Source organism: Anas platyrhynchos, chromosome Z (genome assembly GCF_047663525.1).
Source record: "Anas platyrhynchos isolate ZD024472 breed Pekin duck chromosome Z, IASCAAS_PekinDuck_T2T, whole genome shotgun sequence".
NCBI lineage: Eukaryota > Metazoa > Chordata > Aves > Anseriformes > Anatidae > Anas > Anas platyrhynchos.
In genome coordinates this window covers 78,864,408-78,887,601 of record NC_092621.1, presented here as the reverse complement: position 1 = coordinate 78,887,601, position 23,194 = coordinate 78,864,408, and the positions used below count along the sequence as shown (strand labels likewise).

Below are 23,194 nucleotides of genomic sequence, written 5' to 3'. Positions count from 1 at the left end.
AAAAAGCATTTTTACAAAAATCTGTAACGGAGTTCATATGTGAGTTGTAGGAAACTATCAAAGTAGATAACGTAATCCTTTTGATAATTTTGATGTAACATTTGCAAAGAGAACCACTGAGCAAGGCAAAGCTAGCTGGCCACCTCGAAGCATGCCTGACTACACCATAATCAACACCTGACTGTTGCAGTCACCTCTACAAACGCAGAAATGACTTTTCCATTCACACTCAAGAACCAAAAGTGAAACCAAAAAAAAAAAAACTGCTTTGGAAAACCAAATTCATTTTCTTTCTTTTTTCAGAAACACACAAGTTCAAAAGTATTACTGTTTCTAGAATTTAGGGTCTTGGTAACCATTAGAGGTTTAACTGTTCTTTGGTTACAGTTACCTCTTTCACTTTAGAATTCATCTTAATGTGAAATAAACCAAACACATTAATATTAGGTTATACTAAATAGCAAAGCTGCTTTTAGAACTATATTTTAATATAATTCCACTTTTGATCCAAAACTATGAGTAATGAATAAAACCGACTTGCTGAATCTAATTCCCTAACAAAACAGGATTAAGATGTCTAAATGTGTTACAACAAGATTACCAGGCATCTTGCTGATTACCTAGCAAATTAGTGGGGGGGGGGGGGGGGGGGGAAATCAGAATTATTAGACTTCAACAGTGTCTCAAGAAAATAAAGCACAAAATCAAAATCAACTTTCAAAATGCCTGAAATGTACAGATCAGAAAAACTAGTTACACAAGACAACCCATCTTACATTCTACATCTCCACGTGCTGAAAACCATTCAAGTCATTTTTGTAGTTATGAAACTACAATTTTACTCCAAGTGGGAGTTACCCAGCCTGCTACTGCAAATCAAGGTGCTCTTCAAAAAAAATAGTAAGAACATTATACGTGCATTGTGTATGTTTCTTTCAGTTGCCTTGAAGCATTTTAATAGAATAAGGCCTTGATTCCACTATACAAACATGTTTCATATGGATACTCATTATCCTGGAGCCTCCTACAGCAACTTTTGGAAGCACGTCAAGGGTTATGCCCACTTCTGGTGGGATGAAGAGTTTTGCTTACCCTTATCAAGGCAAAAAAGTAAAAACCCATCCCACGCTTAACAGACAGAACCCGTTTGGCTTGGGAACTAAAGATACTGAATCACCGAGACCTCAGAGCAAAACTATCAAGTTTTCAAGTGCTAACGCTTGTCAAGTTCTGTAAGATAGAGTGAACCTAAAGGAGGAGCTGCAGATTGGTCACGACAGCTCAGAAGCCTGCCATGAGCGCGGAGGCAACTTGATGCTAGCGCAAACTGGCCATGGCCAGGTTCTAACAGAGAACTCATCGGGGTCAGAGTAGCCCTGGCTTTGCTAAAACCACTTAAGAGGATCAAAAAAAAAAATAACAAGAAAGGGCACGCCCAACACCAAACAAAGGGGGAAAAGAGGAAAATCCCCCTCCCCTGGCTCAGAAAACACACGCCGCGGGGTTAAAACCGCCCCGGGGCCGCTCCTCGCCGCCTCAGGGCGCCGGCCCGGGACCCCCGCCAGGCCAACGGCCGCCAACGGTCGTTAACGGCCGCTACCGGTCGCCGACTCCTCGAGGCTTGGTGACGGGAGGGGGGGGGAGGCGGGGCGCCCACACCTACCTCCACCGCCGCGCTCCGCTTCCGCCCTCCCGAAATGGCCGCCCGGCTTCCGCCAATGAGAAGCGCTCCCCTCCCCTCCGCCCCGCCTCCCTGCGGCCCTTACGCCAATCGGCGCCCGCTCCCCGCTCCGCGCGGCGTCGCCCGGAGGAGCGCCGCGACTTCCGCCCGGCCGCCGCCGGAAGTGTGATGTGGCCGCGAGCGGGTCGCCATGGTAAGCGCGGGGCGGCGGGCGGGCGGGCGGCCTCTCCCCTTATCCCCCCCCCCCAGCACTCGACGGCGATAAAATTCAGGGGCTTGTGCTCGGGTTAGAGCTAAAATCTGCTGCGATTTAACCTTCTAACAGCCCAGGTGAAGTGCTGCGGGTGCACGCCGTTAAGATTTAAAAGCAGAAGCAGCGGAGCCGGAGATGAGCGCCTGGCCCGCTACAAGCGAGACGCGGAAGCGTTTGGAGCGCCTGTGAAAATAAAGGGGATAAAATAAATCGGGGCTCTGTAACCTGCGTAGCTTTGGCCTCGACGCCCTTCGTTGTAAGGTGACCGTTTCCAGGCCGGTTGGCAGGTTGCTGCTCGTCAGGAGTGGTGCGTGCTGGGCGGCTGCCCCCCGAGTCTTTTTTTTTTTTTTTTTTGGCAATCCCCACGTTTGTTGAAGGATTTAAAAGAGCAAAACCTCCGGAGCTTTCTCAGGGTTTGGTTCAAGGAAAGGTCCTAGGCCGCAGGGCTTGTCACCGAGAGGAAGTTGCTTGCCAGGGGCCCTTGGCAGGTCTTTTAGGTGAACCTGTGCTAAGCTGCGGCCTCGAGCAGCAAACAAAGGGTTTTCCTGACAAGAGGCATCAATTTTCTCAGAATACCCAAAACATGCATACATAAAATATGTGCCAGGTGGGAAGACAGTGAAGCCATCACCTCCGATTTGTGCCTTAGAAAGGTAGATACCGTGGCAGTACAGCACCCCTACCTCACTGTGCTTCATAGCACTTCAGAGGAGTTGAGGGTGTAGAACAAAAGCAAGAGGAGCTCCATGATCAGTAAGACACTACCTTGTTAGCACTTAAATATAATAACGCTAGTGCTTATAGTTAGGCACAAGATTATGGCATGCAAGATTCTTGAAATTTTTTTTTGTTTGTTTTTAATCCATATTGATTTCAAGAGATTAGGCTGTATTGTTCAAGGAACCTGAAACGTGCTAGGATTTCTTAATGAGATTTTTCTCGTTATATAGAGGTGAAGGTAAGATTCCTCAGTCATGTAGAGTTTGAATTTCCTCAGGGAAACAGTAAGCCTCGTGGCCTGATCAGGATTTTGGGTTATTTATGGTGCTGCTTGCTGCCTGTGGTGTCATGGCTCTGCAGAAAAATCTCACCTCCTGGGATTAACAATCATGATCTTAGATTAACAATCTTCCACATGCACACTTGACTGTGAGATAGGAAACAACTGGAAGAAAGCAGAGCTGTCCCTCTGATTTGTTCTCTTTCTCCAAAGTAAATGAGCTGCAACTGTGACAAACTATCTCTGTGAGTAGCAAGATTTCCGAAGGACTACATCCCTGGAACTTTCCATCCCATTTTCTCCCAGGGTTTCGTACCACATAGTTACTGCACAAGTCCAAACTTCTGGGTGAGTGGCCACCTGCTGACAACAAAATATATAGAAGCAGGCTTCTATCCATCTAATCCTGTATCTACAAGCACAACTTTGTGTGTTTCTGTTTACTGCCAGTGGGTAGAAAAAACCTTGTAGCTTAAAGCAACTCTGAAAGGGGGCTGAAGGTGCTCAATGGATTAAACAAAAGTACTGGAACTGGAAGGGATGCAGTATAATGGCAGCTGCACGGTTTATTTAAACGCAGAACACATATTGCTTAAAACAATAGCACTGACTTCCACTAATCAGTGAGTCATTTTATCCTGTCAACTTTTGAAATTTTATGTTTGAAAACTCAACAAAACTTTGTTGGGGTTAAAAAATAAACTATACGTGTCAGGTTTGGTTGGTGGGAAATATGAAGAAGCCTGAAGTAATTTTTAAAAATGAGCTTTCACCTGTTGAATGGAAGTCTTCACTTTTCTTTGTAGAAAAAATGTGCAATTGCACCCAAGCAGTGTGAATAAATATACAGAAACTTCAGAGTAGTTTTATGACAATAATTGTGATTGGGTGATGCAGAAAGTAATGAATTGCAGAAGACTTTACAAAGATGGCTCCTTCGCCATCACCCTCTGGTGAGGACAGGTACGGGACTTCAAGCCCCATCCTGTTGCAGAAAAATTGATTTGGGAATTGTCCATGGGGACAAGCCTTTTTATCACAACCTTTGTTACTAACTAAGGATGGTGTTTACAGGAGAAAGGAGAATTGCTCATATAAGCAATTCCTTAGTAAATATTGATCCAAGCCAATATCTTGGATATGAACACACCAAAATCTAAGGCAGTATTTTGTGAAAGAGCTTTCAGGTGTCTTCAAAGTTTTGTGTCTGACTTATTGGAAGCTACAAGTCCTGATTGAAATTTTCTTATAGCTTTGCTTTTATAATGGGCTAAAGAGAGATAGGATCAGAAAAGATGTCCTAGTTCATCTTATGTGTGGACATATACATGTCTTTGTATTACGAGTTTATTTTGGAGCAATGACAGACAACTTCGTTCATGTCAGTTTTATATTTCATCAGGCATGAAATGTTTTGAATACAAGTGATTAGAATTTCAGGGAGTTTCAGCTGCAGTAGAAAAAAAAAAAACTTTCATCTGACAGAGTCTTTGCTGCCCAGCTAACATGCTTTTGCAAGGAGTCTGAGCATTTTCCTCTTAAGTAGTAATGCAGAAAGATGCTGGGACCTCCTTTGCTGCTGTTCATGCAACTCAGACCCTGCACTCAGTATGTGTCAGCCCTGTGCCAGCCCCTAGGAACGGAAGCAGATCCTACTAACTGAGGAGAAAAGAAGAACCTGCTATCCATGCACCTCGCCTCCCGTCAGAATAGCAAGGTTGTCAGAGAACTGGAATGGAGAGGGGAAAGGAGAAATAGTATGGTTGGATAGGGGCTGTGAAGTGATGTCTTTATTGCACTGGTATTGGTGTTTAGTAAACCTAATGCCTTCTGTAGTGGCACAAGTAAATTTTAATGCTGCTGTGGAGTAGGAAATCTGTAGTGAATTACTGCTTGAAATGGTCACTGTAAATACTTCTGTGTCGGCATATAAGATGTGAAAATATACCATTAATATTTTTCTTCTCTGATTATGGAACAGAGGACACAATTTATTCTGCCGTTGTAAGATACATCTCTTTAATGCATCTCTTAATTTGACTTGGGAGGAGTAGGATGTAGGGAAGCTACTGGTACAAATTTTACCAGAGACCAATAGCGAAGGAATGACACAAGTTGAGAGAAACAATTTCCTTGCTTAGTGCCAAACAGTTCTTACTAAGCCTTTCTGGCAATCCATCTACTATTAAACATCTTTAATAACATGAAAAGGGTGGAGGAGGTCACCTTTATTCTGTAGGCTATTTCAAATTAGTAATGAACTGCCTATGCACTCTATATTTCCAGCTCAAGATCCAAACCCTGAGGTTTTATTTAGAAAAAGAAAAAAGTCATGGAATAGTCAGTGTGTCAATGTCATTTTTCGATTGGCTTCAGCTTCCCCACGCTCATCCACTGCAGTCGCTGTAGTGCTGCTGCACAATGCTTGGAGTTCAAACCCACCAGAAATTTTCAGTTTCAGCTTTGTAACACAGGAATCAAAGTGGAGCCAGCTGGCATTTGCCTTACAGATGCTGAAAATCTAATCCATGCGTCTGGTCTGTGCTAGACAAGGGACACAGGAGGTGTGGGAGGCCTGCCCATCACCAGTGGGCATCAAGACACTTGGCAGAACTTTTCCGTATTCCTTGAGTAACTTTTACTTACTTCTACCTCTTTCATTACTTTTACCTCTTGTGAAAGTTGTAGGATATGCCTTTTATTCAGACTTAGGAACAGGAAATAGAGACTGTCCCATTTTTGCATGCAGTGTCTTGAGCTTTTTGTAAGGATGCTCAGCAGGCAAATTCAGCTTTGAACTGCACAGGATTTCTGTGGGGCCAAGAGGCATTCAGGCAAATAGTGCATTTTCCTGTTGTGCTGTGGAGCCATATCTAGTTAGTTTTTGACCCTTGCTTGTAAATTTGTACCTTAATAATCAAACGCTTACAGATAGGATGTTAGCTATATGCCTGATTTTAAAGTATTAAATATAACAATAATTCGGTATCTTTCATTTTGAGAGCTTTGCCTCTCTTCTGTGTACATCCTCAAATTCCTGTTGCAGTTTGCGTTGCAAATCTGCTTTACCTCTCACACGGTTTGAACACTTTTCATTAGAGTCAGAATATCATCCAACTCAAAATGTGCTGGCATGTTAGAAATACTCTCAGAGCTTCCACTCACACACTTATTACTGTTTCTTCTGTTTCTACTGTTAAGATTCTCTGGTAAATTTGTGTCAAACAAAGCAATTTGTTGTGCAACTTCAGAAAGGGGAGTTATCTAATTTGACAGACACTATGCAGCTCAGTTATAAAAAGGACAAAGGCAGTACAGGTATAATCAGCCATGCTGCTTCTCTGAACAGCAAGAGAAGCCAGAACTGATTATGGGAGAAGATGTCTTTTATGTGGATAATTTTTCTCCTTCTGTTCAGGTACACTCTAGAAGTCTCTAATGGGCAGGTTTTTAGGGCAGAAGTGGCAAAAGAGCTACAAGTCAAGATTTTATGTCCACTTTGAGAGCTGTGTGGAAACAGCTAACGAGTACCTATTCTACTTACAGTTCCAGAAAGTACCATTAGCTCCCTGCTACTCTGGAGAACATGCTTAATTTCAGCTTCTTGAAATTGGATTATAGAAATTATTCCTATTATCAAATGGTGGAAGAATGTGGAAAAAAAATCTGGTAAATTGCAAACTATAATCTGCGAAAAAGATTTGGAGGAAAAGACATCATGAGCTTTTGCTGCCACATCGAGCATAAAATATGTTTTGTGAATAAATGCATAGACAACACCCGTGTTACAACACCAATATGAAAAGTTTAACATTGTAACTTCAGTTTGCTTTTTGGTTTAAGATGTTTGTTTTAAAGTTGAGCAGTTTTATGGGAGAGGACACCTGTTTCTGTCTGCTAATTGTTTAAAAAATTGTTCATATCTTAAAACAGATATATTACTCTTCAGTTTGACTGAAAAGCATAACTGTTACCACCTATGTGTTGCACTTGCCATTTCAATTAGAAAACCTATTTTTTCAATAGACATGTAAGGAAAAGATTCCTTCTTATTCTAATTGAGTCTTAACCAAACTTTGTATGATTGTAAATATTTTGGGTGGAACTGCAAGTATTACAGGCAGAAGTGTGAATTAGTGTAAATACCGTGCTTAAATTTCTTGGAAACTACATGCTGGGATGAATATGAAGTAAACTTAAATACCCTGATTCGTGTTGGAGCAACCAACAACTGCTAACAAAACAGAGTCTGGATTCTTAAGTATAAACCAGTTTTGTCTAAACACCTCTTGCTTACCTGTCGAGTATAGTTTTGCCAATCATAACATCAAATTTAACTGATTTCCAAGTTCTTTATTTTTCTTATAATTCTAATTAGCATGTTTCTTTTACAAATGTTTATTTTCTATTCATTTTTTAAGATTATGTTTGGCAGGAGTGGAAAAAATATTTCAGAATAGGTTGTAAAATAATTACATGCATGTTTTAATTTTTAGCAGTTGCCTTGGACTCCAGCTTGGAGTAGTGTTACGTGCTTTATTTCCTACGCCTTTTAACAGTTTTATACTCCTAAAAATTGGACTTAGGCTGGGAAAGTAAGAATGGCAGTACTTAACAGAAACCTTAGATAATAATCATTTTCTCCTTCAGATTTTCAAGGGCCTCTTCATTAAAATTTCATGTAGATTGATTTCAGCTTTGTCTGATGGCAGTTGAATGGTACCTCTGAGTTAATATTTTAATACAGGCTTTTTCATTTTTATAAGGTCTTGCTTAACCATGGTTTAACCACAATGTGAACTCATGCTCACATTTTAATATGAGGACAGCTACACAGTCAGCCATTAGCATTTGTTTCTTTGTTTGCAGAGAACATAATCATCTGTTTTAATAATGTTGTAGAGGGGAAAAGAAAGCAGTTCTAGAAGGTGTCTGTATTTTGCAGCATATAAAAATTTGTTTATTCTTAAGAATATTCCAATATTTCATCTCTATATGTGCACATTAATATATGATTATAGCAGTAACCGTGGCACTCCAGTGGCCTCTCTTTTTCTAGCGTACACAGACGAAATCGTGGTCACACTGCAATCAGAGATAGAACAATCATATCGTAAATACTGCAAGTCTAGTGCAGATTAAGCTTTGGTTTCAGCTCTCAGTCTTGAGATAAACTGCCAGAGGTTGTGTTTTAAGCTTTCTACCAACCCAGGAGGGCAGCAGTATGGGATTTACAATCTCCTCCTGTATGCTTTTTTTTCTTTTCTTCCCAAGAGCCCTGATACCAGGCAGTTTATTTTAAATGGAAGTACATGAGGTAAGGGAAAATCAGCAGGTCCTTCCACGACATGCAGAGTAGCGTCAAAACGTACAGTGTAAGTTACAGTGCTGCCCGAGGTTTGCGTTGTTAGCTGGATCACGATTCTGCTGTGGTCTCTGCAAACACATGGAACAAAATCATACATTAATCAAAGAATGTCAGAGAACTGGAGCAAATAACAAGTACAGGGATGGATACGGTACAAAGTCTTGGCTATGGATGTGTTTTCCTTGTAGAACAAAGTTTCGTGTCTATGACTGCAATGTCTGCTGAGGCTGAACACCAATTTCCCTGTGATCACAAAGAATTCAGGCAATCGACTGAGAGTGTCCTTCCTTTCAGCACATTGAATTAAATACTCTTATAAAGTGCCAGAGTAGTTGATAAGTAGAGCTCTGAACTGCCTCGTTTTCTCCCTGACTGTAGCAAATTTAATGCTGTCTGAATTGGAGGACTCATGATGCTGTCTGTAATCAGGTTGACGTGGGTTGTGCAAATGTTATGGCCCATCAGGGTTCTGTTTCTCAGCCGCACAGGAAATTTTCCACTTTAAATCAACACTGAGTAAAGCATATTAAACATTTGAAGTACCGCTTATTATCTAATGGACTTCTTTCTTCCCTTGCTGCTCATCCTCCTAAAAGGCTGTCACACCAATTCTTGTTCCTCTGTTGTAGCAAACTCACCAAGAAGCAACTGGAGACATTCCTTGCAGCATCCATCCCCTGTGCTGACAGCCGTGCTGGTTAGGTGAGGTCTCAGATAGGAAGACATTCAGATTTTTCTAGCAATAGCATGGCTTCCAATTACCATATATTTGCAGGAACTTTCAGGAGTATTCGTGCTTTGTTTCTCTGTATTACAGGAATTTATTTACATGGAATTATTTTTACTAAGATACGATGTGATTGAGGGAATAATATTGAGGTGACTTTTAAGTTCTAATTTTGAGAAGCATTTAAAAGAGCCTTCAGGCATGTAGCTCTTAATGTTAAAATCTATGATCTTAAGTTTCTGAAGCTCTGTGAAGCAACTTGCTCTTGCAAGTCCTGCTAAATGCCATACCTCCTTAGTGCTTCAGGTGATACAGTAGTGTTCCACAACTACCTGGAGACAGCACACAGGAGAGGGAAATTAAAAAAAATAATAAATAAAAGTACTTAAGTAGCACAGAATGTAGCTACTAAGTTGTTTCCACAGTGTCAGAAATGCACAAAAAAAAGAAAAAACAAGGGTGTATAATTAAAGCCACGTCTGAGACTGTCCAGAATCGGAATAAAATACCAGTGTTGATTCTTTTCTGCATCTGCAATCTAAGTCTCAAGAAGCTATCTTTTCACCAGCATGTGGATGCAATCTAAAAGACAGCATCAACTTTTCCATGTTATGAAATGTACTTCTAATAGGAATTAGGATCTACATTTAGCCAGTCAGCACTATTTTGGAAATGCTGATTTGTTGCATTTCGATCTCAGGAATCTCGTTTAGTCAAGTGAATTTAAACTTACCTGTATTGCAGCGTTTTGCAAATAGCTTGATACCCTTAATGCCATGTTTTTTTGAAATGGGTCTCAAGTAATGTACGACTTAGAGCAGGTTTTAACTGCATCAGTTTGAGCAGCAGGATGCAAGTTGCCCTTTTCTGTGAATTCAGTTGGGCTGTACAAATTATTTCAGATACGAAATGTGTAGCCATCTGCTTCAGAAATGAATTTTCATTTCCAGTTTAAAAATGCAGACCAATTTAAAAATACACCTCTGTCCTGTCGAAGTGACCCATAAATACATGTAATTCAGGGCACGTTTCAATGGAGTGGCATATATGTAATTATAGCGATGCCCTGCGCTGCGGATCGGGGGAAATGCCTGAGAAGCCCAACAAAGAACAATCACATACTGTCCCTATTGATGGACTAATCACACATTTCATGAGTATACGTTTACATTCCCCGCTCGGTGCGCAGCAAATGGGGCCGTGTTGCCTCCTGCCCTTTCCCTGCGTCTGCGTGCCCCATGCGCCAGGCTGTTGGGGCAGCAGCTGCAGCAGGAAGCCTGCAGGAATTCATGGGAACGGGGTGCTGGCAGGCGCTGTGCCCTGTGATGCCGGGAGCAGCTGTCTGTCCCGGGGGACTGGCGGAATTACTCTGCTCAGAGGGGTACGTACATCTATATCGCGCCTTGCTGAGGCAGCCGCTCTCAGACCCAGCCCTGATGTGTTCCTAGACCCGCAGGAGTCAGGGAATGCCGCCTCGTGTAGGCTTTGAGTCACCTCTGCTCCGGAGTGGAGAGTTGCCCGCTGCCTGAAGCTGGGAAAGGTTTTGGACAGTAGCAGGGCAAGATGTGGTGGTGGTGGTGAGCACCTCTTTTGCGCATTGAAAGTAACACGTCCTTTACGTAGAGCACTGTAGGTTAAAAGGTGGCTCAGCTAGCCCAGCGAAAATACTAACCTGAACCCGATTTAGCTACTGCCTTTACTAGGGAGAAGAGCAGCTGGCCTCAGCTTGGGGACCAGTGGGCTGGCCTTGGGTACTGGATCACTGCTCAGCTGGAGTCACATCCCCTGTCCTTCTTCTCCCTCGTTACAGAAACCTTCCTTCTTCCTTCTGTGTGCAGTTGCCACTTACCCTCTACCTTTCTCCACCATCCACCGTATCTCTGTACATCCTAATAATCACCTTTTCAACCCATGGTTTTTTTTTTTTCTCTCTTTTTTTTTTGTTTTTTTCTTTTTGTTTCCCAGTCTTTTGTAGTCAGGACATGAGGACTGTGGGTGCTGGCTTGAGAGTTCTGCTCCTTTGCAAAAGCAGCTGCTGTAAGGTGGCTCCTGCTTCAGACAGAGCTGAGGGCAGACTGAGAAGAGTGCACCCAGTACAAGCCAGATAACCCTCCCTTGGGGGCATGCCACGTCAGGATGCTGAGCTTCTTGTTCAGGCTGCAGCTCCAGCAGAGCTGTTCAGTCGCTCTTTGAGCCTCCCCATGCTGTTTCTCCTTAATGTATAGTTCTCCAACCAAGAGTGGCCTGCTGGACCCTGTTAGCTGGGACATCTGTGTTAATTTCTGTGCATTGATCTAGGCTGGCAGTGTGATGCATGTTTTAGTACTGCTTCATGTGATTCACAGAGTCTTCTACATAAGCTAAGGATTTTTTTTTTTAAATTATCAAGGCTCTAGATCTCAGTACAAAAAGGGTAGTAGAAGTCCTCTCTAAGATCTTCTTAGTATCAAAGTGCAATTGTGAACTGGAATATTGTGATATTTTTTTTCTTATTGATTTAGTGAAATTTGATTCTCAGAGCTTCAGAACATCAGAATATTGTGACATAGGAAAAAGGTGCACCCAGATCAAGAGAGCTGTGCCTCAGGATAGGGAAATGGGAGCTCTGATGTGCTCTTAACAAATCCCACACAGTTCTCTGCCTGAAGAAGGAAACGGCAATGTAATATCCCTCCATAAGTGCAAAGTATTTACACTTAATTAAATACTACTACTTGGCCTTCTGGGTTAAGCAGTAGGAAAAACTATGATGTATTTAGACATGAATTCATCCGTAACACAAAAATCTAGGATGAAGAGTGAATTCATTCTATTTGTTTTTCTACTTTTTGTAGTTCAAAATAAATAGGATATGGAAAGGAGGGTAGTGGAACAAAGCAGAAGCATGTCTGTCTGCAGTAAGCAATCATCTGTTACACTACCTGGTGCTGTTAAGTTGACCAAAATGTCAGCTAAGACATGCTAACTTTAAAGTAAAAATTAAAAAAAAAAAAAAAAGCCTTAGATTCATGCACTGCATTATTTTAACAGAAGATTGTAACAGAAGTCTAAGCCTCAGATTTGGGGCTAGTTATTAGAAAATATAAATCACAAGGACTAGTCACCCAGTATTTCTTCCAAAAATTCCAGGGAACCTACTGCAAACAAACAAACAATAATAATAAGGTTGCTAGTATATTATTCATTGGAACGGCGATGTAGCACTTGCTGGAAATCAGCATCAACAAGCTTTCTTCCAGATGTTGCACCGTTTTGGAGATGCAGCAGTCCTTACATGAGCACCTACTCTCCCTATATATGTGTCACTTAAACGATGAAAGTTGCTTATAATCTGGTGACTAAAAAACATTTGGCCTCACAAGATTCAGACTTTAGTTTTAAAAAGATCCTGGTGAGAATTTCCTGATATTTTAAACTTTACTAAAATATTTGCTTATTTACTAGTTTCTCAATAACTGCTTCTTATTGCCAGTAAGCATTTTACGTTCACTAGAAAGCAATCGATCTTTAGTTCTAAACTATTTTCTCTATTTGTCTAGCATTTTCCATATAATTAGCACTTCTACAAAATGTATTTATACCGAATATATTTTTAAATTTAAAATCAAAAATTGATTTTGAAGTGAAATTAATCTGTTGTGTTTTTGTAGTTCAGGTGGGTCTAGTTGTGTATTTCTACAAATGTTGAGCTTCGGGGGTAGTCTTCATAAAGTAGTATATTAACAATTCCCCTGCATATTTCTTGTTTTACTGTGTTTTGGCTGCTACTGATTTAGTTGTCAAATACTCTTTACCTCCACCTTCACTACCACCATAGTACTCGACGCAAACCGCAGTTACGCTTATTCTTGGCTGAGGGGGAACGTCTGTTTTCTGTAACTCTTAGCCTGCTGCTAATGGGTTTCCAGAAACTGGCTTTGGAACAGCTGCCTGGGAGCAAAGCTGTAAGGTTACCGTTTTGCCTGTTATTTCTTCACCCTTTTTGGGATGAATTGGGAAGGGAAAATTCCGTTCTTTCACCATTGCATGCAGAATAATGGCTGCTAACAGTGATTTTAGCTCACTGGCAACATAGATTATATATTTTTTTGTTGTGCATCATAGGAAGGATCACTTACTTTCTCCAGCTTACACAGCAAGGGAAGTTTGTACTGTGAAGTTGTAATCTTTCTTTTCTCATTTTCTTCCATAGTCTGCCATCTTCAACTTTCAGAGTCTGCTGACTGTAATCTTGCTGCTCATATGTACCTGTGCCTATATCAGATCCTTGGCTCCCAGCTTACTGGACAAAAACAAAACTGGGTATGTAGTTTGATCATTTGAAAAATTCACAGATTGTTTTTTTTGTTTTATTCTTAGTATCTTCTGATGGTTTGTGATAATATAAATACTATTTTGACAGGTTTTTTTTTCTTATCTTTAAAGATAAAAAAGCTGTAGATTGTCTTTAATAAAGATAAGAACAAAGATCGTAATTTTCTACTTTCCTACAATAGAATGTTGAAATTTTATAGTAAGGAATTATTAACTTACAAAGCCAGCTATTGTTGTTTTTTAGTTATTTTTTGGGCTTGCAGTTTTCTCTTTAGATGCTGGTTAATGGTACGGAAATAAGAGGCAGGAAGCATTTTTCTACATCTAGCTGTTGCTATAAGGATGTGTTTATTTTTGATTCTTAAAGCTGTGAATTAAAGCATTAACATTGCTTATTTTTTTTTTCTCCCATGTGCCCTTTGGTTGCTGTGATTACATCTCACTTTTATTCCTGAAGTACATTTTCCTGGGTGACCAACCTTCTCCTGTCTTGTGTTCGCAGTTCTCTTGGAATGTACTTGATGTTACTGCTATAAATCGGTTCTCTACCTTGCTCAGACTGATTTTGGGGTGTGGTGGGAAATGGGGATAGCCAAGTCTGTGCCTTGCTTATGCTTTTAAAACACATTCACCTTTTGGCTTACCAATTCCCTTTGTAGTACAAAGAATATGATGGGGTGTTGGATGCACAGAGCAGTGTGCAGAACCGTGATTTAAAAACTATGGTTTTGAAGTAGTGATTGGGTAATTTTGACGTAGAAACCACTGAGGCCACCCTTACTACTTCAGAAATACCATTGCCTAAGGTTATTAGAAAGGAGATAGTATTTATTGAAACAGTAAGTAATTCTAGCTGGTAATGTTCTAACTGGAAAGAACAGGCAAAATTTTCATCTCTGGGTGTTCAACTTGTCCACTTTTTCCATTAGATCATTTTCTGTTAAAGAAAATGTTTTTTTTGCCTAATTATCTTCTATCAATTAGGGATTTAATTTTCTGAAAAAGTGCCAAGTTTTGAGTAGACCCTTCCTACCAAGAATCTCAGAGGGTTTGTCTTCTGAAAACCCTCATTGTAATTAACTTCTGGAATTTCCATTTTATCACACAAGATTTCTTTTAGTGATGTAAGCTACCCAGAGTACAATAGCTTTTTTTGGTTGGGAGTTCTAACATGAAAATGTTTGTCTCCTTTCATAGGAGACCATAAGGTTACCACTGACATGTGAGATTTCTTTTGATACTAGTAAAGATGGAACGAAGGGATGACTTCATGAAGGACTATTTTTTGGTGGTGGGTTGAGTGTCTGCTAATGGAAGATAACACAATAGTCAATGAGGTATACATAGTAAGAAGCAAGAATATTTATTTTACTGATTAAAATTTTAGTGCTGTTCTTGGCAAGGAATATATCCTTTAATCTGGAGCTACTCTGTTTATTCTTGAGGCAAATCTGTCTTGAGCACAATAGAAGTCTCTTCATAAAATGTTTTCAAAGGGTGCTGACACAGTGGAGGAGTTGTGCGTTTGATCCGTAGGTTTGTATTTATATAAATGTTGGACATACTATTTTATTTTTGTTTCATATATACGTATGTAGACTGCTTTGTACTGGAGAATAAAACGTTGGCCTGGAAGCAATGAAATTTGTTTCCTGAATGGTAGATGTTTACATGGAGATCATATGCTGTTAAACCCCTCTCCCTCTTTGCTGACATATTCCGTGCTCAAATGGAAACGTCTAGACACGCTGGATAAAATTTTTACTGATACTTCTTTTTACCACAGAGATGATCTTAACTCATTATTCCTGCTTCAAATTAATAGCATAAAAAAGCAGCAATAAAATTCTAAAGCAACACAGAGAAGAAATGTTAGTAGGTACCAGCTGTATTTTGTTACATATAATAATATGTTGTGTAAATTTGTTGAAGATTTAGGTCTGTTGACCTAGTAAGTAAAGAAACACGTTTCTGTTGGTTGAGAGAGGGCACTGCAGAGTGATGTCACCCGTCCTCATAACATTGTATTTCATCCCAATGACTTCTGCCAAAATGTGTGTTTTTCTACCAAGCCAAACAGGATTTTAAACCTTCATTTTCCCTGAAGCATCATGAGTGTTTCCATGTGCTTTGTCTGCAGCAGTAGCTTGTAAGGTTGGGAAAGTAAGTGGAGATGTACTGTTTCATACTAACTTAGGGGAGAACGTGCACCACAACATAGTTCTGTTCTCCTGGCTAACCAGGAAGACATGTTAGCTTATATAGTGGAGGTTGACTTGCCATAAGCATTGCAGTGGAGTGTATCTCACATTCCTTAACTGCAATTGCAGTAGGATTGTCCTAGTAGACACAGGGCAGCGGCGTTTTGCAGCATTCTCAGTCTAGAAGAGTGAGGTGTGGCTAACCCTTTTTTGTCTTTCTGGTTCAATTTCTTTGATTTTTTTTTTAGCTTTTTTTTTTTTTTCTCCCCGGATAGCAAACACCTCCTTCATGATTGTTGCTTTTAAGATTAACACTGGCAGTGAGGAATGTGCAGCAGCTTGTGCATATATTTGATGTGTGGCTGCTGGAAAATTGCACGTTTGCAAGCCAGGCTGACATGTCTCATGTGCATCAAAATGAGAATGAGTTTTTCTCTCCACGAAGGGGAGAATAAGGAGCAATGCAATTGCTTTGAATAATTACTTAAGGAAGAATTTATTTTGAAGAGATTCATTCAAAGAAACATCATTTCTGTAGAGGTTTTGACTTGAAGAGGTACTGGTTGAGGACCTGAGGTGAAAAGTAATATATAAATACAGGAGGGCAGAAGTCCTGAAGAAACTTTTCTACTAACGTGAGCTCCTCAATGTATCCAGAGGTTGTGTTTACAGCTGTGGAAACTCCACATCTCAATTTGCTATTGCTCTGCCTCAAACCATATGGACAAACAGATCTACTGGGATGTTCCAATAGGAGCACAAGCATCTCAAAAATGTGCTTGAGTTTTCTGTTGGTAGGCTTGTTAGATTTCATCTCAGTGGTGAATTTAAGTTCAAAAATTGTCAACTGCAGTAAGGGCAGCTGATGAAACCCATATTCTGTTTTGAAGTCAGTTATAAATTTATGTTGTCGTACATGGTCAAAAAACTGAAAAGGCAAAGAAAAATCCTTGCCGAGATTGTCATACAAACAACAGATTTGTAGACTGCCTGAAAAAAAATAACTTTTCTTCCTGGCTAAAATTTTGCAAGTATGCATAAGAAAAGGACAATAATGTTTTCTTTCTTTGAGTTCCCAGGCATAGTCTTGAGAGATGTGAACATGAGGTGCCAGGCTGTGGAAGTTTTTGCAATGGTTTTGCTGCATGCGATCTGTAAATCTTCATTTTACAGAGAATAACAACAATTTCAATACTCTTGAGTGCCATTCACACAGGACTCTGAGGCTGTATTTTTTGCTCTGAAGGATTTACACAAGTGCCATTTCCTGCATGTCTCTTCTTAAACGGCATAGATGTCTTCAGGTTATTTTACTGTATGACCTCTTAGCCTGGAAAAGTGTGTGATGGTCTACATGCAGGAATTATTACTTCTGCTTGTGGAATTACACAAAAGCAGAAGAATGAGCTTTCACAATATAGAAGTACTTCTGGCTTGAGGTAAAAAGATCTAAAACAAATGAAAAAAATATTTTATTTTATTTCTAATGCAAATGCTTGGAGTGCTGTTAGCAAGAAATTGGTCAACAAGAGAGACACTGGTCAAAAAGCATTTCACTTTCACTTTGAGAACTACAGTCACTTGCAGCCTCTTAGAACTCATGATTCTGACCTGCTCAACCCCAGGCTTTTATTTAAGAAATAAACAGGAGGCTGCTAAATGGAAAGAGAGAGAGATACAGAAGTAAACAAAGATAAAAGAGCTCCAGGTACAAATATGAAGTAACACAAATTCTAAAGGAAAAAAAAAAAGGTAGGATATGGTGACTTCGGCAGTAGGCATGGGCAAGTGGTCCAAACCTACCTATCTGCATTTAAATAGGAAAAAAGTACATAGTTGCCAAAGCCCAGGAACAGGGGAGAGAGAAGTCAAGTAATCAGACCAGTGTGGAGATGGTTTCAGAGTACTGTGGGAAAGCACCTGGAGATCTACTATCACAGCAGGTAGTAGATGAAGGCCTGCAGATAATGTAGACTGAGGTTACTGCTAATAAACATGTCAGGAGAAGAGAAAAAAAGAAACACTTAAGGATTTTTTACTTTTTTTTAGTTCGTAAATCTGTGTAGTCGATATAGTCAAATCCAGATGTTCTTCCTGCACTGCAACCAGTCATGCTATGAAGCAAACCTTCCTGTAGACACTATTTCAACATAGGTTTGACCAATTTTTGAAAGACTGAAAACTGCCTTCTGATTCAGGAAGCTTCAGTATTTATTTCCGTCTTTCTTCAGAAATTCTAAAGCATTCCATTCCACTTCTCTTATTCTTCTTGAGTAGTCAATATGAGATTAATTTCTCCGTGTAATGAGAATATAAATATGTGGCCTACTTGCTTTTACTTCATTTCGGATCTACTCTGAATAGTTGAATCCTGGTTTTGTCCTTTTTTAGTTCCAGTTGTGAGCATTAATATCCTGGGTGTGCAAGATTAGAGAGACTTTACCTAGGTCAACCTTGGTAAAAGTAAAAACAAACCTGAAGAATTGTTTTGTAATTTATTTCAAGGCAAGTATTCTGTAATACCAGATTATGTGTGCTCTGCTGAAAAGTGCATTTTTATCTGCAATTCCTAAGGGAAATATAAAAGATACTACAAAGCATTACATTTAAAATACATAGTTTTCTCATCTCTTATACCTGCAGGAAAATTTGATTGAAAAAAAACTAGCATAAAAAAAAAAAATCCATATACAGCAACATGGAGGCCTGTTGGCAATTTGTGCTCTGGTTTTCTAGTTCTATTTTTTTCTTCTTTTTCATGATTTTCTCTGAGCTACTGAAGTGTAGAACGTGGAATTCTGGTGGAACACAGACTGAGTAAATGGACCTTTGTTTTTCTTGCATGCTGAAGTCTTGCTGGGCTTAGAAAGAACTTCATGGCTTATGGGTCATAGCTTGTACCCCACACTGGTATCTGGTGTTTTCTGATGTCAAAAACAGCATCAGCTTGATAAACTGTTTATTTGGATTGGTTTAGCATGGAAGGAAGAAAATTAATCAATTGGCAGAGTTTATTTCTTAAAAGATTCTATTAAATCAAGAGCCTAATCAATTTCTTTTATCTTTGCAGACTATTGGGAATATTCTGGAAATGCGCCAGGATTGGTAATTTTTTTCCTTGAAATCTTTAAAACCAATGCTTTTTCTATAGCATGCCTTATTTATTAGAATAATATTCCAATGTGATAGTAAAAACCACACTCAAAAAATGTATATTTTACCTCCGTAAAATACAGCAAAGATAGGGGATGTGAGCTATGACTTTTTCTCTCTTCTTGAAAGTTTCTGTGTACCTCTAAATTACTCAAAGCTGTTAGTTTCAAGTGGAATCTATGTGTAGGATGATCAGCTATGTCTGGTGTTAGGCATTTTCCCATAGCATTGATATTTGTATGTATTTTCACCATCATTCTGAATTTATTTTGAAATGGAAATGGGAATATGCAACACAAATTCAGTCTTAGCATTGAGGTATATACAAGACTTAAAACGATAAAATAAAAAGGCATGATCAAAACACTTTTACAAATGGTATTGTTAATACAGAGCAGAAACATTAGACTTGTAAATCGAGATTTTGCTACTTGTCATTGATCCTAGAGGAAGATGTATGGTTCCCCTTTCTTCATTCTCAGGCTTTGAAGGAAAGTGGCGTGTGTTTCAGCATGTCAAAATGCACTGATGCAAAAAGCATTCTTTCGTGAAGACCTGCTGTTAAAATGGTATTGTCCTAGTTAGATAATGGACATGGCAGAACCAATTCTAATATTGTAATTGAAAGATAATAGTAATTTGGCAGCTGTTAGAAGTGAATTCTGAGCTATACTAGCAAAAATAAATCTAAATTTCAGCTGCATTAGTGTTTGTTCAAGGTTGGAGAATACATGTTATGTTACTTACCGTCTTCTTTTTTACTTATTTAAGTGCAAGCATTTTTTTTCTATTAGCCATGCACAGCAAATAATTTTAAAAGGCATTTGAAAGAGTACACAAGAGGATTTACGAGGTCCCTGTCAACTTGATAAAGTTAAGAACTGCAGTTAATCTTCCTCTTTCATAATGTAGTAACTTTAATAAAGTACATTTGCTGCATCCAAGGTAATACATGCTCTCTTGTGCCCCACACCGAGCTGCTTTCTTTTCTCTTATTCATGTAAAACACTATTTTCTTTTCAGTTTATATTTGGAATGATCTAATTTTATTTTTTCTCCCAGGCTGAGAAATGAGGCAGCATCTTAACATTCCTGCTATATATTTCCTTATATAACACTACAATGCACTCGGTATGGAAAATGTGCTTTGAAGGTGATTGCCACCATTTTATTTGAGTTAGTCACAAAAGACCTGGAGGAAAGTGTAGGCTTTTAAAAATGAAAATGCCCACTGTCTTACTTTATGTATAACTTGCCCAGAATGTTTAAACAACCTTTTCACATGTGCATAAGATTTTAATAATCAGCAAGTGGTTACATATTTACTAAGTTGTGCAAAATGATGTTTAATCCTGCCACATGGTGATTTCTCTTTCAAGAAAATTAAGAGCAGGAAAGTATAACCCATATGAAAATTGTAATACTCTAAACTGTAGGAGTTGGACTTCCTCAAAAATTTATTTTAAACAGATGTGAAACTGCAGACATTAATTCATTCAGTTATTTGAAGTTTAATTAAATATATGCCAGATCATGACAACATCTTGTAATGTCACTGTGGCAGTCACCCCTGCTTATGGGAGGTGTCACTACAAGTATTTTATTTTTCTTTTCCTATGGAAAGTTTGTTTCTGCTGTATTTGAAGGTCTGGCTAATGAAAGAGCCTCTTTTCCTAAGAATTACACCTTAATAATGCTGGACTTGAGAGCCTTGGCATGTTTTTTTTCTTTTTCTTTATCGATTCTCTGAAAATTACATCTCAGAAAAGTTTGTAGCAAGATAAAAGACCTTACACAGCAAGAGGAAATAGAACTTTGTTTAAAGCAAACAGCTCCAACTCTGTCTGTATGCTTCTGAACACATCAAAACAGGAATTTGCTCATCGTAAAGAGACACTGGTGTTAACACTTCTGACAGTTTTGTAGGCTGGAAGTACCATCAAGTGTAGGAGGCTCCCTGGTCTCCAGAGGAAAGTCAATGGATTCATGAAGAGGGATGCCTAAGCAGAAGGGCAAAAACAGCAGGCTGTCTGAATGGGGGAAGTGTCCCTGTAAATCATTAGCAGTCTAATATTACTGATGTTCCCATGACAATGTTATGGTTCCGTACCTAAGATTTTATTTGTTTGCTTTTCCATACCATATTTGGTGAGCAAGAGACATTCATAACAATTTTGTTCTGGATGAAAATAGGTGAAAACAGATCTCTTTTGCTTGCATTTGCTACCAAACATAAGTCTGTTAATGGGACAAACTTACCTTTTGTCAATGGTTTGCCATGCAAAGCTATAACGCTAATTTGAAAGTATCAGAAATAGAGATCTTTGTACACCTTGTGCAGTCTGTTGACCATTTTTATTACTAACCTGAAAATCTGTGGACCAGATCCTCTCCACATGCTAGCAATGTTATGTCTCCCTAGCAAAGACAAAAAAAAAAACAAGCATCTGGCCACGTCTGCTGCTGTAAGTTCCCCAGCCAGTTCGCTGGCTCCTACACGATACTACGTGTAGAAGATGCATGCTGCATACGCAGCCATCATGGCCAGACAGCATTGAGTTACACCTCTTCTCAGCTGACGTGGAGTAGCCTTTGAGCAGTGTTAGCTCTCAAGACAGAACCGAGAACAAAGCCAGGAAAAGATCTGGTGTCTCGGTTAGCCTTCTGGTGCCTGCCTCTTGACTCTCTGGCAGTAAGGGATAGCAACAACACATTGTATTTTTCTTTAATGTTTTCACAGAAATAGCATCTCAGAAAAGATGGTTACTAATAAGACAGAAGTCCTTTCCAATTCTGTCCTTATATGGGGCAATATATCCTGTCCTACAACTTACTTTTCCCATTCGCATGCGTTTTCTTCCCCAATACGCAACTGTAGTTGTAACAGCATTTCTCCAGCTATAAGTGTTCAGTGTTACTTTGCGTATGCAGTGTGATAATTACCATGTTAGACTAGGAGCCACCTAGATCTATTTAGTTATGCCTGGATTGTTTTGTTTTGTTCTCCCCACCCCAAGGTGAACGGAAGAGCCCATATGTAGCTGTGTGCTGTGTGGTGATGGCCTTCAGCATCCTCTTCGTACAGTAGCAACTGGAGAGTGTCCCTGGTGTCCTACTACCAAACAGCAAAGCATGGAAGAACTTCTGCCAGGAAAACTTTGGGAAGTGCCGTCTACTCTCCTCTTCTACGTTGGATAGCCTGTCTCTTTGTGGGCAACCCTCTTCCTCCAAATGGACCATCATGTACAGTATTAGTGATTGTAATGTAACTAACTCCAGTATGATAAGTACATTCTAATGTCACACCAGTACTGACACTGCTGATGTAACTGTTAAAAAGGTGTCTGTTGTATATTCGAGTTCCATGGGAGTATATTTTACACCATGCAGTTGAATAGGCTTTTCATGTTTATGTTTGATAGACCTACTTAAAGAAATTTAAAAAATTACATATCTAGCAATAGCAATAAGATCACTCTTACAAGAATGAAGAACATTATAGGATATGTTTACAGAGGTATTTTTGGTTCTTACTGTCTGAACAAATCCTATGATGTTGTTATAGGTATATTCACATAAAGCATGACATCTTGTTTAAGTTACATTCAACTTTTATTTTCTAAACCTGAAATTCCTTAAATAATCTATCAATATTTTTATTGTCAAGATGAAATATATATAAAGACAGGGATTGGGATCATTATTGTAGTGATGTCAGACTATCTGTTGAGGATGCACCTATGTGGGATCTGAGAACCTTGACTACCCTGTGAAATATATGTATTCATCTTTAGGAATCTAGCTCTCAGATAAATCATTCTCCATTTTTTCAAAATTGTGTCAAAAAGATTCTAGTGGCTCATGTGCTGTTGTTGATACATTTAATACAAGGTTGTTAAATCAGCTGAGTGAATGGTTAGCTTCTTAGAAGTCTGCAGGTACAGAAGTTGTATGTCCTGATGTTCTAAAGGTTAAAGAAAACAACTAAATTAGATTACACTTACTATTAGGTTATCTTTTTAAATACCTGCCATTAGTGTTTGTTCTATAATTTTTCAAACTTTTACTGATTTAGTAACTTATTTTAATAGTGCCTAACGGGTGTGTTTATACCAGACAACTACATGACTTCATATTGACTGCATTTGAGAGAGTTGTCTGTCAGCAGTACTTTTTGTTGTTCTAAAAATGTGTGTGATCAGACTGAGCTTAGCTGGCAATAAAACACACTGAAAGGTATGTACTTGTCGTCATTTTTGCTTGAAAAACTTGTTTCGTATATCTAAATCACCCTGCACTTAGAAAAGATTGTTAGTTATCTTAGTTATTATCCTATGTATAATCTAAATGCGTAATCTAAATCACCATCACAAATAATATGTTGTACAAAATTGATTTCTCATCTGCAGACAGGGAAAATAGCTTTCTCTATTTTGCACCAAATAAGTAACACTGTAAACCATGCAGGTTCAGAAGAGTACAGAACTGTATGGTGAT

The 23,194-nt window shown here is 39.2% G+C and overlaps 2 protein-coding genes across 2 annotated transcripts in view; one reads left to right on the top strand and one right to left on the bottom strand.

Annotated features, from left to right (window-relative positions):
* The window catches only part of XRCC4 (X-ray repair cross complementing 4), a 183,930-nt gene extending 182,166 nt beyond the window's left edge, over nt 1-1,764 (bottom strand). The window contains exon 1 of the mRNA XM_038170381.2: nt 1,664-1,764. The gene's annotated coding sequence lies outside the window, so the exon portion shown is untranslated. The remainder of the gene's footprint in view (nt 1-1,663) is intronic.
* On the top strand, nt 1,736-22,936 carry TMEM167A (transmembrane protein 167A). The gene is made up of 4 exons (XM_027446190.3): nt 1,736-1,874; nt 13,222-13,331; nt 18,615-18,649; nt 21,715-22,936. The coding sequence occupies exons 1-4, from the start codon at nt 1,872-1,874 to the stop codon at nt 21,783-21,785; spliced, it is 219 nt and encodes a 72-aa protein (XP_027301991.1). The 5' UTR covers nt 1,736-1,871; the 3' UTR covers nt 21,786-22,936.
* Nucleotides 22,937-23,194: the final 258 nt, after the last annotated feature.